This window comes from Ammospiza nelsoni, chromosome 4, assembly GCF_027579445.1.
Source record: "Ammospiza nelsoni isolate bAmmNel1 chromosome 4, bAmmNel1.pri, whole genome shotgun sequence".
NCBI classification, from domain to species: Eukaryota; Metazoa; Chordata; class Aves; order Passeriformes; family Passerellidae; genus Ammospiza; species Ammospiza nelsoni.
Window position 1 is genome coordinate 70,537,732 of NC_080636.1, and position 14,141 is coordinate 70,551,872.

General features: G+C 40.0%; 1 protein-coding gene across 1 annotated transcript in view; it reads right to left on the reverse strand.

Annotated features, from left to right (window-relative positions):
- Positions 1–1,345, reverse strand: part of PDGFC (platelet derived growth factor C) — a 122,315-nt gene extending 120,970 nt beyond the window's left edge. Inside the window, exon 1 of the mRNA XM_059471376.1 lies at positions 917–1,345. Coding sequence (XP_059327359.1) covers positions 917–1,034 — 118 coding nt within the window. The 5' untranslated portion in view covers positions 1,035–1,345. The remainder of the gene's footprint in view (positions 1–916) is intronic.
- Between the last annotated feature and the right edge of the window lie 12,796 nt (positions 1,346–14,141).

The following is a 14,141-nucleotide window of genomic DNA, read 5'->3' on the forward strand; positions in this document are numbered from 1 at the left end:
GAGCTCCCAGCTTGGCCTTTTGTGTTGGTTTGTGCCCAGGGAGAAAGCTTGTTCTAGCTGACATGTTAAGTACTAAATTTTTCAAACACACCCCCCCCCCCCCCGCCCCCTACATTAAACACCAGGGTTTCCACGAATGTATGCAAACAGCCTTAATTTTAGGTATTCCACAGTAAGTGTGGTTTCATGCAGTATATAACGTTACAGTTTGTAAAGTATTCTTTAAAATGACTTCATAATAGCAGATCAAGAGGAAAGGCGCTTAAAAATCTGAATAATGTAAATCATATGGAGTTCAGAGGCTAAGCAAATTACACACCCCGAAGCTGCCCTTGCTGTATGAAAGGAGTCTTTCTCCAGCTCTGCGCAGCCCCAGCCCAGGGGAACTTGCAGTTGAGAGTTTTCTAAACATTTCAGGTACACTTGAAAGTTGAAAGTAATTCTCATTTCCTATGCAGGATTAGCTCGTTTCCAGCCCGTACAAAACACCACTCATTCACGCACAGACACAAAAACCCACCCCCCGAGAGCGAAGCATTGGGGGTACAAAGGTATGCGGGTCGTTGCTGTGTTTAGGCTGCTGTTTTTCAGTTTGTCTGGGTTTTTAGCAGGGCGAAGCGGTGGACGGGAAGGGGGCACGTTTTGCACCTCAAGCACGGCAGAGGAGGGAGCCGCCGGGCTCCCCCCGCGGCCGCCGAGCCGCTGCCCTTTTACCCGGGGCCGGCGGGCAGAGCCGCGCTGCCCCCAAGCCCACCGCCCCGAGGAGGAGAGGAGCCGGGAGGAGAAGAGAGGAGCCGGGAGGAGAAGAGAGGAGCCGGGAGGAGAGGGAGCTCAGCTCAGCTCCGCTCCGCGCCGGCCGGGCGCCCGCCCCCGCCCTGCCCCGGGCTGCGCAGCGGCGGGCGCTGCGGCTCCTTACCGTTCTGCTCCTTGGCGCCGGAGAAGGCGAACTTGCTGCTGAGGTCGGACTCGGCGACGGCCCCCTGCCTCCGGCCGGCCAGGGCAGATGTCAGCAGGAGCAGCCCGAGGAGGAGCATTGGGCCGGCGGGGCGAGGGGCTCCGGCACAGCAGGCACTGGCGGCGCGGCACCGAGGCCCGGGCGTCTCTCAGCAGCGCCCGGCGCGGGCTGCGCCGCTGGGAAGAAGGCAGCACTGAGCCTGCTCTGGCAGCGTGGAATTGCAGGGTAGTTTCCACATAATCCCATCCAAAACTTTTTCCTAGAGCCCTTTTCTGTGTCTCCAGGTTTTGTTTTCCTCTGGCTTTTTTTCCCCCCTCTGTCTCTTAAAAAGAAAAAAAAAAAAAAAAAAAGGATCAAAGGAAAATCTGGACCCAGACCAACTTCCCAAGGACTAAACAATCCGTGGCCGTGGCGGGCGGGGGTCGGAGGAGCCGGGGCCGGCGCGGAGGAGCGCGCACCTGTCAGCCGGCAGCGGGGGCGGGCGGGGGGCGGGCAGCCCGCGCTCTCGCTCCAGCGCTGCCCTCCTCGCCCGCAGCTCGGCACCAGCGCTGCCAGCCCGGGCCCTGCCTGCCGGCTCCCCCTTCCTCTCTCCCTCCCTCCCTCCCACGCCCGCCGTCCCATCACGGCGAGGGCGGCACCTGGCGCGGCCGTTGACGCCCCGGGAAGTTGTCGGTGGGAAGAAGGAGCCGGCGGGCGGCCCCCGCCGCTGCCCCTCTGCAGCGGCCAAGTGGCGGCGCAACAGGTGCTGGGACGGCAACCGGGGCAGGGGGCTCCCCCAGCCCCGTGTGCCCCACCAAGGGGGCTCCCTCTGCCGTCCCCCCAGGAGGAGCTGAGGTCCCTGCGGTCCGGAGACACTTTGTGTGTTTGGCAATTAGGGCGAGGTGCTGATTTACCCGTATTTGTTCACTGGGATGTTATTATGGTAATTGGGTTTGTGCTTGAAAACTTGGTGCTTGGTTAAACATTTCGTCTAAAGGACGCCCTTGGTAGTGGGAACTAAAACACTGAGAGGGGGTTTTTAAAAGTCTATGAATGCTTTTTTTTTTTTTTTCCTTTGCTTGTTTGGGTTTGTTTGTTTTGTGTTTTTTGTACCAGAAGTTGTTTTGGTTACCCTGAACTGGGACATCTCACAGTTATATAAGCCGATGGAAACATAGGTTCAACTCTTTGTAACTGTCCCTGGCTTGTTGCACTGCCTTGTGGTACTGCAACAAGCCAGGGAGAGTTACAAAGTAAAGTAACTGTAGTAAAGCAGAGAGGATTGGGTTCCTTTTTGCTGTTTCACCAGAAACCAGAAGTGAGATTATGTCAGGGAGTATTCCCCTGTTAATGTTGGTGAGGACTAAAAGGACTGATGATGTTGAGCACCCATGTACATCTTTGCTAGAGATGGCAATTCAAGTTTGCTACAGGACTGGAAATGTGGCAATGTGGTGAGTCTGGGTAACAGCACTGAAAGCTAACTGGATACTAGGAGAGCAAAAGAAATAATAAAGAAAAATCTCTTTTTTTGATTGAGAAGTTTTGGGAGAGTTTCTCAAATTTTTGACTTCGGCCCCCATAGTCCTAAGGTTGTTTTGGGAATGGATGGGGGACCTATACAGCCATATATATTTTTGGGGGGGGGGGGGGCTATATAACCATGATATGCTCAAGACATACAAGAGAGAAACTGAGTCTGCATTGCCAGAATCTCAAGCACACACTACATAAATTTCTTATCCTTTGACCCAGCTCTTTCCATTATATAACTGAGCTGATTCCTTGCCTCAGCCAAAGTAACCCTTGAGACAGTGATAAACAACCCCTCTGTTCCTAATAAGTGACATATTTCCAGTAGCAACTGAAAGCTGTCCAGCCAAGCTGGGCTGTCTTCTGAGAAGCAGACTTGGAGCATACCGTAAATAGCAACCCTTCACTTACAGAGCGTGAAGGCAGAAATGTACTGCACAAAGCAGACTATGCAGTTACTTTTATTATTGTTATCCTTATAATTTTTTTGGCTTCACTGTTGTTATTTTAAAATGGAAATAAAAATAACGCGTACAACTTTCTAGGTCTCCTACCCTGATGATTACAAGCAGTGTTTTGGGGTTTTTTAAATCAAATAGATGAAGTATTACAGTGTAGCTTAACCTTCATTGCCTGAGGATTTTGTGGGATTCTTTGTGCTTTGGAGTACTGATGGCAAGTTCACTCTGAAAAATATGGACCTAATGTCTTATGTTGTGTACATGAGAAATAAACTATCCATTGAAAAATCTAGGCTGCATCACACCAGGGTTTCTGGAGGTGCTAGAGCATGCCCAGAGAAGGGCAGTGGGGCTGGGGAAGCAGCTGGCACACAACTCTTATGAGTGGCTGAGAGATGTAGGCTTGTTTAGCCTGGAGAAAAGGAGGCTGGGGGAAAGACTCTACTGCACTCTTCAGCTGCTTGAAAAGGAGGCTATAACAGGGTAGGGATTGGTCTCTTCTCCCAAGTAATAAGCAACAGGACAAGGTGAAACAGCATCAAGTTAGGTCAGGGGATGTTTAGATTGGACATTAGGAAAAATCTCTTCACAGAAGGGTTCTGAAGCATTGGAAAAAACTGCCTGGAGGAGTGGTGATCATGATTCCTGAAGGTGCCTAAAAGACAGGTATATATGTCACGTAGGAACATGGTTTAGTGGTGGACTTGGCAGTGCTGGATTTGTAGTTGTACTTGGTCATTTTGGTATTTTCCAGCCTAAATGATTCCACAATTCTGTCCTGGCTCAGACTTTCCAAAGGAAAATGCAAGAACCCACATAGTGGATGAATATGGAATAACACTGCCTAGGGTGGAAGCTTCCATTCTAAACCTCCTATTATTGAAGGTCAGGGTATATTTTGATCATTGAGGCTTTACTTCTCTAAATAGTGCTTTTGTTGCAAATTCCACACAAAATATCATGTGAGATAATCTCTATCCTTAAATGTGTCCAATCTTCTCTGAAATTCATGCTAAGCATTTATCACCAGCTACGTTTATTTTTAATGTTAGTGCTCTACAGTTTCATCAGGTATATCTATGTGCTTGGGTTATGAAAATAAATAATTTATGTTTGCCTCCTTTAACCTCTTCATCTTCTGTGTAACAGCTGTATCACATCCTTTCCCAGCTTGGCATTTTTTGCTATGGTTTTCACATGAACACCTCTATACTTCTAAGGCTTCTCAAGTGCCATCTGTTTTTGCTGTTTTATTTGGGGTGGGACAAACAGAACACAACAATCCAAGTGAAGGCCTAATCTAATATTATATAGTGAGTGAAAATAGAATGTTTCATTGTATATATTATCTGTTGTTCATACCTTTAAGTTTTTGTATGATATACTCATGTAATAACCCATGGAAGTATTGGCATTAAATAAGTAAATGTCTAGGTAATTATGACAAACCAATGCATATGTAGTTCAGATAAATGCTGCCAGTGCATATTGCATTGCTCATACTGAATTTCACTGGGGACCACAATGCTAATGCAGCTAACAGTTCTGGTGACTCAATTCTATTGACCCAGTAAAAAATTTCTCTGGATATCATTTTTTTTCTACATACATTATAAATATTTTTAACTACATAGAGCTTTATGTTCCTAATTTTTCTCCATGATTAGAATTGCACTTCAGTTTTTCTTTTTTATCAGTCACCTCACCATAACTCATCTCAAAATTATTTAGTCAACACTGTAGTCTTTCAAATACTTTTATTCCCCCAAATGTTTTGTAATGTAGTCTATAAAGTGTGCCTCCAGTATTTTTAAACTTAAATATTGCAACATATGTTTCTCTGTAAATTGGGATATTCAAATTGTCTGAGATGCCAACATTGTTCTGTAGAATAGTCTCACTGATTTGACATATTTTCAGATTGTTTTATGACTGTTTTTTTATGATCCTCTTTGAGAACTATCTTTGAAGGAGTTTCTCTTTTACTTGAATAAAATTTGAACTATCTGGATTATCCCACAGGAATTTATTGTGTTGAGACTTAGCCACCATAGAAGGCAACAGAAATTTGGCCTGTTAGGATATTAGAGACTTACTGTGATGCTGTATAGCCTTCCTGAACTATAAATATCCTTGAAATGAAAAGGCATTCTCTCTGATTATTATTAACTGAAAGGGTTACTATTAAAACATACATTCATCACACAATCTTCAAAACCTTCACTTATATCAGCAAATATTTCCCCACACCAAAGTCAAAATAATATGGTCACAGTGCCAACAGATGTGGACAATCACAGACACGTGCTCCACACCTTGTTCCTTTACCACTTTGCAACAAGAAAGGCTCCCCATTATTTTGCAAGTGGAACAGGCTGGAACAGGCAAGGTGCATAAATGTTCACTGACTGCCTTTATGGTTTGAGCTGATGCAGATATGGACTGCTTTCACGGAGGTCTAAATATCTCAAGTAAGTTCTGTGAGGAAGTGCACTATTTCCTTTTCCTAATATGCTGTTTCAGACTTTTTTCCCCTCCAAAAGCTTTGCAATGACATAAGCATTTCTCTCATGAGAAGGAATAGGATGAGAAATACAGTGTTTGGGGGAAAATAGCAAAAGGCTGAGATACAAACCCATTTTTAGGCATGATGAACCAAAGGAAAATGTTTCTGGAGACATATAACTCCAGAAATGCAGTAACTTCTACCAAATTCATTCTCACAAGAGTCAGAGCTAGACATTTATGTAGCTTTGCAAGACTTTGTTTTCCCAACAACCCATTGTTGGGAAAAAGAATATGGATTGATTCACTTTTCTCTCCAAAGCTTGTTTCACTTCTTAATAAAAATAGGAAAAACTATTAATCAATACATATATACTTTTATAATCCCATATATTCTAAATGTACATGTATAATCCTTGTGAGTTCATTCTAAAAGCAAAACGGTATCTAGCAAAATTTAGAATATAATTTAGAACTAATAAATATCTGCTCATCCAGACACACAGGCAAGTGTCCACTTTTGTGAAAAGTGATCCTGATTTCAGTATAGTTATGCATGAATTATTTACTGGTATAAAAGGGCTGAGCTTTATATGCTTATGTTCATATTATGGAATTATTTTAATTATTAAATTAGTTATTAAATATTATGTTTTGTTAAAACCTTTTTATGGATGAGCGATAAATATGAAAACAGAAACATCATTACAAACATTGATTGCCTTTTAGAAAAGCAATAATAAAATTTTCTACTCTCATGATCACTGAGCAATTGGAAAAGAGGGATTTGTACAAATAAACGTGACTCTTCTAATATTACTCATGAGGTACAAAGGCTGTGCATGGAATTGAATCATACCTGAATCATAGAAAGTACTACGGTAAATAAGGTAATTATAAATTTTAGTGGTTTAGTCTTATCTGTTCCTACTGAATTTGTAAACGAGCTGAAGATTTGTTGTCCCATTTCCATGCTGCATTCGAAAATATAATAAAGAAAAATGTGAAGTCCAAAGAGGCTTCAATTCTATTGATGCTTGTGTGGTACGGACTGCTCAGACATGAACAGAGGAGAAGGAACTCCAAACACAGTTTGGTCACCTACAAATGAGCCTTTGAAAACAGATTTCTAAGCATATCAGTGCTGTTCTGCTCGATAGTGCATAGCCTAATATTTTTTCAAAATGTTTCAAACATTTGGGATCAAAGTCCTTATTGTACTTTTGCGTGGTTTCCACTTAAAGCATTGTTTTAGAGCAGTCACATATAAGAATTCCAATGATTCAGTCAATTACATTCACATATATAGTCCAAGTTACAATGCAACTTTATGTAGGCTGTGGGATCTACACCAGGAGACAAGGACGGAGGCCCACTAGAGGTCTCCCAAACTGAGTGAAAGAACACTGCCCACTTCTGGCACCTGCTAGCTCAGTTGGGTCCTGATGGGCTTCCAAAGTCAGCATGTAAAATGTGGGAAGTGGAAGTCACTTTTGCCTTGTAACATGTTTGCCAGAATTCAACATGGACAAACCAGCCTGAAAGCATCAGGCCCATGCCAGTCTGAAAGTCAGTGTTTCCCCATGGGATATGTAGGAGTGTTCTGGGTGTGAAGGTGTCTCTCTCAAAGCATTCACCTTCCTCTGTACACTTTCAGAGTAGAAGTTCCTGTGATTTTACACCCCTGTTCAGATGCACCTCAGTATTCAAATGGCATGTGCTCTTAGGCACATGCTTGAGCAAGTGCATAAGGACTTGAGCAAGACAACAGGCTTGCTCAGGTACTCATGAATGTTTGACTGTCTATGACTATGTGTGTGATGACTTTGGTTATTTATGTCAGAAGTAAGCTTTCTGGCTCCTTTTCAATCAGATGACATCACTTATTGATCACTAACATCTTTGGTTCTATCAACATGCATGGAATCCTGTCATGATCAATACTGAAGATGGCATGTCTCTTTAGAGCTGTGTCAGCCATTGAATTCTGCATAACTATTGGTCTTCCTGCCTGTCTTCCTTTCACTGAGCATTGCAAGATACAGATATGCAATCAGAATACAAATTCTGGTTAGTATTTCTAAGCATTACTAACCACTGCTATTTGAAAAAATAGTATGTGTCATGTAGTTATAAAGTCACATTGCTATGTCCAGATTCAGTAAAATTAAGGGTAAACTGTGTTATTCAAAACACATATAAACCGATTATTCCAAACACTGATAAAACCCACTTATAGCATTACAAGATTTTTTTTTATACTGAAATAATTCTAAGCTATTTATATATAAATATTCAATGGCTTTGAAACTGCTCTTCAGAGAAATGAAACTCAGCTGAGAGTATTTGTGGCACAGCAGCATAATTTTGCTACTAATATTTGCAATTTATCTAGAACTTAACAGCCTGAATGCAGATTGTCTATCAAACAGTTATACTAAAATCTGTCACATTCATTTGCATGGAAATATATATCTATTGAGTTTGAAACAGAAAAATTACATGTCTTGATTTACTCTATGTTGCAGGAATTTTATGTTTATAATATTTAGAATAGTTTTGATACCAAGAATTTTGGTTGTTGAACGTGTTTAATTGAAGCAGATTTTTTTTAATAACTGTTGTACTTCAGCTTTAGTCTTCTGGTACTTCAGCCCAGACAGAGCAGGAGTAACGCTGAGACAATTACATAGCTATGAGCCTTCATTTAAGTACTAACTCAGCTGAAGAGAACAGGAATTGTGTTGACAACATCAGCTTCCAAACAGCATTGTTTAAAGGCTGTATTGAGGTTACAGGTTAATTGGTTAATGAGATCCATCTAAGATATGGAAAATAAGTCCATGGGTGAGAGAACATCAGAATCTAACAGGAGTAGAGGTGTAAAGGTGAACTGAAGAGCAGGAACAAGCACTCAGGAATGATGAGGCACTGGAGCAAAATTTCTGCTGCATATGGAGTGTCCATCTTCCCTAACCCTGATTGGCCACTTTACATTTCCTCTCAGTTTTCCTTTCCCTGTTTCTTGCCTGATCTTCCTCTCTTTCACCTCCTCCCTTTCATCCTTCTCAATTAATTAGTTACTACTTCTACTGCACTCATTATTTAATTAAAGTCTTGTTTTCCTAATCTTATCTCTCCACTCTTAAGTCCTATCTTTCCTAATCCACCTCCTTTCTTTCATAACTGGTCGACTGATACTCTCTAGCACTAATATTTGTTTCCTCTTTGTAGTTTGCCCTGTTTTATTTCCTGTCAATATCCAGGCCAGATTTTCTTACCAGAGCAAATATTTTTATCCCCATTTTCATCTCACAGAAGGACTTTACCACAGCTTTACTCAGGCCTTCATTGCATTGATTTGTTCAACATGGGCTAGTGGAGGGAATCAGTTGGTGCTGCAGATTCAGCACCAGCACCATGGATATGTTGAAGATCTTTCAATGTGCTTCCATAAGAAAGTTCTAATTCTGCAAGACAGATATGAGATGATAATCAGTGGTAAGATATGTCTCAGAAGGTGTCTTTCTTCTCAAAACCAAACTCCAGTGTAAATTACCTGCTATTCTGTCTTTCCCAACTCTCATGACACCTTTCTGAGGTCCCTCTTATTTTAACTTACAGTACATACATCTCCTTATTGATGGAGTGTCTCTGCCTGTGAACAGCTTCCCTGTTCCACGCTGCACAGACTCAACTGGAGAGAACATGTTCTAACAATTCACCTGAATCTAGGCTTGGCATCATCCACAGAAGCACACCAGAGTGTTATTTAGGCCATCTGGAGCTTTTCCAGAGAAGAGAGGAAGAGCTTCCAAGGAACTGATCTGTAATACTTAAGAATATACAGATCAGATGCAAAGTTTAATTTTCCAAGTTTCTTAAAATTTATTAATTTATGTTAAAAAAGAAAAAAAAAAGCATCAGGCCCATGTTCAAAGTAGTTGTTATCACTTCCTAAAACATTAACTCATCAGAAATTTTAAAAAAAGCTTTAACATGGGGGACATACAAAATCACAAACTCTGAGTTTCTCATCAGTTGCTTCATTCACAGAACTATCTAAGCTATTTTGGCAGAAATAAAGTTCAAAATGGAACATGAAGGCTTTAATCCCATGTATTTTTCCAAAGTCAGAAATAGTAAGTCTTTTAAAATATCAGGTCACTTCAGTAAAAAGCAACAGTCTCTATATTTTCAGATTTTTTAAAAGATAAATTAATATATTTTCATTCAATAATATGTTTTAAAAGCAGACATAGATTCTACAATTTTTTTTCCATAAGATAAAAAGTTATTGTGAAGGGCTGAGCAGCTTAATGCTACCAACTTTTTTTCTACTCCTTCCTACATAAATACAGGTAGAATTTCTGCATATTATAAATATATTAGAATAAGCTGAGATACTGAAGAGCAGTTAAATTATTGCTTAGCTATACTGCAAAAGAGCACAGAGTACAGCCTACTTCAGTTTTATTATTTCAAATCATACAATGGTTTTTGTATCTGGAAATCCAGGTAATTCTGCAGCAACTGGACTGCCAGCTGGACAAGAGTATGAAGAATATACAAATGATGCATTATTCATACCAATATATTCTCATTGTTATTTTCTTGCCAATCCACTGAATGGAAATATACTACAAAGGAAAATAATTTTAAAGCTTTTTCCAGTAATTTTTCAAAGCTATCCCGCGACGATTCACTGGTGTTCATGTCATCCAGTTAAGAATGCACAATATTCCAGAGCATTGCCAACATTTTTCTTTATTGACCACACATTAGCATCAGTCTCTCATTCCTGCAGCACCATAAAAAAAGAGAACTTCAGCTTCACAGCCATGTGGATCACAGATCATCCCAAAAAATATGTTTAGGTTGACAGTAGGTCTTTGAACCACGTATTTCATATTATGTTTCTAATACTGTTGTATGTTGTGCCCTGTCACAATCCATTTTGAAAAGAATACCACTCCATTAATGTTGAAATTTATATAAAATACTCTTTTCTCCTTAGACTATGTGTCTAGTTAAGTATTTAGAGTGGATTTGTGGATGTAAACAGTGATATTGTCATTCCCTAGTGCTCCTTCAGCATGCTGGTTACTGTCAATAGCCCAAAATTTAACATGGGCTAAAGGAAATGGAGGAGCTGAAGCTGCTGAGGTTTTCAGCATCTTTTTGGGTGGAACTCAGTACCTCCCAGGATCATGCCTTCCTTCAGAAAGCACATCAGCAATGCCCAGAATGAATAGTGTGAATAGGGTTGGACCTGAAGAAGTTCTTAATCAATGCAAAATATGAATGTTATTAAAAGGACATATTTTGAAAGAGTAAACAAATTTTGAGATGATAGTTCTTAATTTACACAAGGGCTCCTGATCTAAATGGATTTGTAGGACCAGATTCCTAGTCCTCACCCACTACACTATTGGACAAGAGCCTAAAAACTCTTCTGCACGAGGAGTCCTGTCACACACTTAGAAAGAGTAAGCCTGTTCACGCCTGAATAAAGCAAATATGACTTGATCCTTTGTAGCTCAACACATTTCTGCTCAATCCTGTGAACCACTGAACTGAGTAATCTTAATTCCATTATATTCATTAAAAAATCAAAAACAAAGCTAAGAAAGAGTGCTCAGTCCCTCATGTAATTTGAAATTAATGAGAAAGATAGTTCAATAGTGGGTTCCCTGCATTCAATTCAGCTGTCCTGTTTACAGCCTGATGAATGGATTTTGATCTTTTTTGATGCAGGAAATAATGAAAGCTCTATTTTCAGTGCCACACCTGGTCATGACCAGCTAAGTCATACTAAAGCAAAATGATCACTAAGAGTGGGTAAAGCTACAGAAGCTGAGTTATTACCTCTTTGATTGTCCAGTTTGTGTTCCCCTCCTCAGCTTTCAGGACTCTGGCATATCTATTATTTTCCACCCATCCCATAATTAATTGCTTGTGTACTTACTGCTACCTACAGAAATATTTTGTCACATAAAATTAGCTGTTATGGTTGTATATTTTAAGTAGAAAATTTTTGTGTGCAGTAAGTTTTAACAAGTGATTATAATAATAGCTTTGTTGTGCCTGTTGAATATCTTAGGAAAGGAGAAGGAATTTTACTTAGGCAAAGACCACAGATGGTGGCCAGTAGACTGTCCTTTTTTTTCTTCTGTTCCAATACAGCAGAATTCTGCTCATGGACAGATAAATCAGTTCTGGTTTTGTAGTGGAGGCTACTTATTATTTTAAGGGCATTATAAATATGGACCATATTTATTTTTCCAGCAATTTCCTGGAAAGCTGTTTGTGAGGATCATTCCATCAAGCTGGGACTACTTGAGCCACTGAAAGATGATCATTCAGTCACCATGCCCCTTCACCCCACAAACTAAGAGCAGACAAATATCCTTGTACTCACAAATACCAAGCTATTGTAAATGTACTTTTAACATCTGCAGTTTTAGTTAAGACTAACATATGGCTTTAGGTAATTTAGAGAAATTAATGCTAATTGAATAGATGAGAAGAATTCTATTCATTGCACAAACTAATTCAAAACTGCTAATGCAGTTATCAGATGGAAGTCAGATTTGTCCTATCAGTTAATTCTTATATGAATATTATGGCATTAAGAATAGCTGCTACATGTTTAGACAGTGGAAAACTAAATGCTTTTTACATTCCTGTTCCATTTCTTTTTCCAAGGTTGTTAGCTTTGATTTGTAGTTCTTTATCTTATACTGAGTGAATTTTTTTCATGCAGGACCAAGTGCATTAATAGCTTAGGGCAATATTATGAGTTATTTTAGGTAAATCTGCCCATAGAACAATGTTTACAGCTGCTAAATAATACCATTTTGGTTCTCAAGGTTATTAAATCAGGTTCTAACTTGTAAAACACTATTAAAGGAAAATAAATAATATAATAAACTATATAATATTTTGGAAATTAATGAGTTTAAGATTCTGTCAGGTATCCAGTGTATAAAATAAACATTCATGGCTCACTTTGCAGATGTGAACTTGTTCATTTTACTGTATAGGAGAGTACAACATCAAGAAGGAAAAAAGAAAAAAAAAACCCAAAGCCTTCCAGCAACACATTCCCTTTTCTGTAGTCACTCATCACTCATCTCTGGATATCAGGGACAGAAAGCAAAGGGAGTAAAGAATAGGAATCACCAAGTGACATCTGACATTTTTTCAATTGGAACTGCTGAAACAGCTACAAAAAATGAAAGCAGAATGGAAAGTTTCCCTACAGAGAAATCACCATGGGGATTAAGTAAAGTCTAACCGATTTGCATGCAAAGTTGTGCTAGCATGATCGTGCTACTTTTTGAATGTCAGCTTGTGTATTTTTGCAGTGCTGCGTTCTGCCTTCAGGAGGTATCAGTCCTCTCAAAGAGCTAGAGCTTTTTCATCTGGAGCAGCTCAACTTAAATCCAGTCTAATCTTGTTCCTGCCCATGACAGGTTTGTCTGGATCCTCAGTTTGACAGCACCATTGTGGGGCAGTCTGCAGGCCCCCCTGGTACGCGGCAGCACTGTGTGGGCAGGTAGCAGCTATCTGCAACCAACTCAATCAACACAACTTTTTGTAGCATTGTGATATTATCTAAAATTCTGGGGAAAATAGACTTGGGCCAACTCAGCACTTTGCTTGAGATGGAAACAATTCCTGCACTGAGACCACTGTGCTCATAGGATGTACCTGGTAATTTGTGTAGCTGACTTTCTTGGCTCTAATTTAGGCTTTCCTACATGATGCTCTGTTAACAGCATTTTAGAATCATACATTTTGTACGTTTGATTGTAAGTTTACTTTACCACCACCTAAGTTATGCTTTAGAATAGTTATATTCCAGCCTACTGAATTCTCCTGATATTCACACCAGCTGAAAAATAAATGCTTCTGCAGATATGGAAAAGTCTGCGTTAGTACAGCATCAGAAGCAAAGACTATACACTTTCTATTCCCAAAGTAACTGAGGAGACTGGCAAGCAGCAGCTACTAAAAATAAGCATCTAAATCTTACTGACTGGTGCCCAACCCAAGAATCTTGTCTCACGGGAATTTCAATATTTTTGTTAATTTTGCTTAAGCCTGGACTAATAGAGGAGATTTATAAAACTGGAAAAAACAAGTGGTTATGGTTCTACCTCGATGGGAGTAGGATATAAAATAATCATTGCCACATCATGGCCTGTGGCAAATTAATGTCTGAAGTTATCTGTAAATCTTGAGTTCCTTAAAAAGGGGATGAATGAGAAGTTAGAACGATCCAAGTCAGAAGAAATGCGTTAGCTTGACTTTGATAAATTAATAGAGAACTGAGGGTGATTATATTTTTATCCATTAATTGAAATCATTCAGCACTGTTTACGGCAGAAAGGATTTGATGCCTTTTTATTTTTTAGTACACACTTTGTTGCTAAAAGTAATGATGTTAATAGTGTTGATGTATAATGCCTCATAGAAATTTGAGTGTATGATGTGGTACAACATAACATCTTGATTAAAAGACTGGAATGTAAAATCAACAAGGAATGGAAGGAAGAGCTGTTTGGAGCCCTAGGGGCTGAAGGCAAGAACAGTATCTCAGAGTAAGTTCTCATTATTCTGAGTCTTCATGATTCAGCTCAGAAAAGCAATGCTACATGATGCTGTTTAAAATCTCAGCCAGGACACATGATCCAAACTGA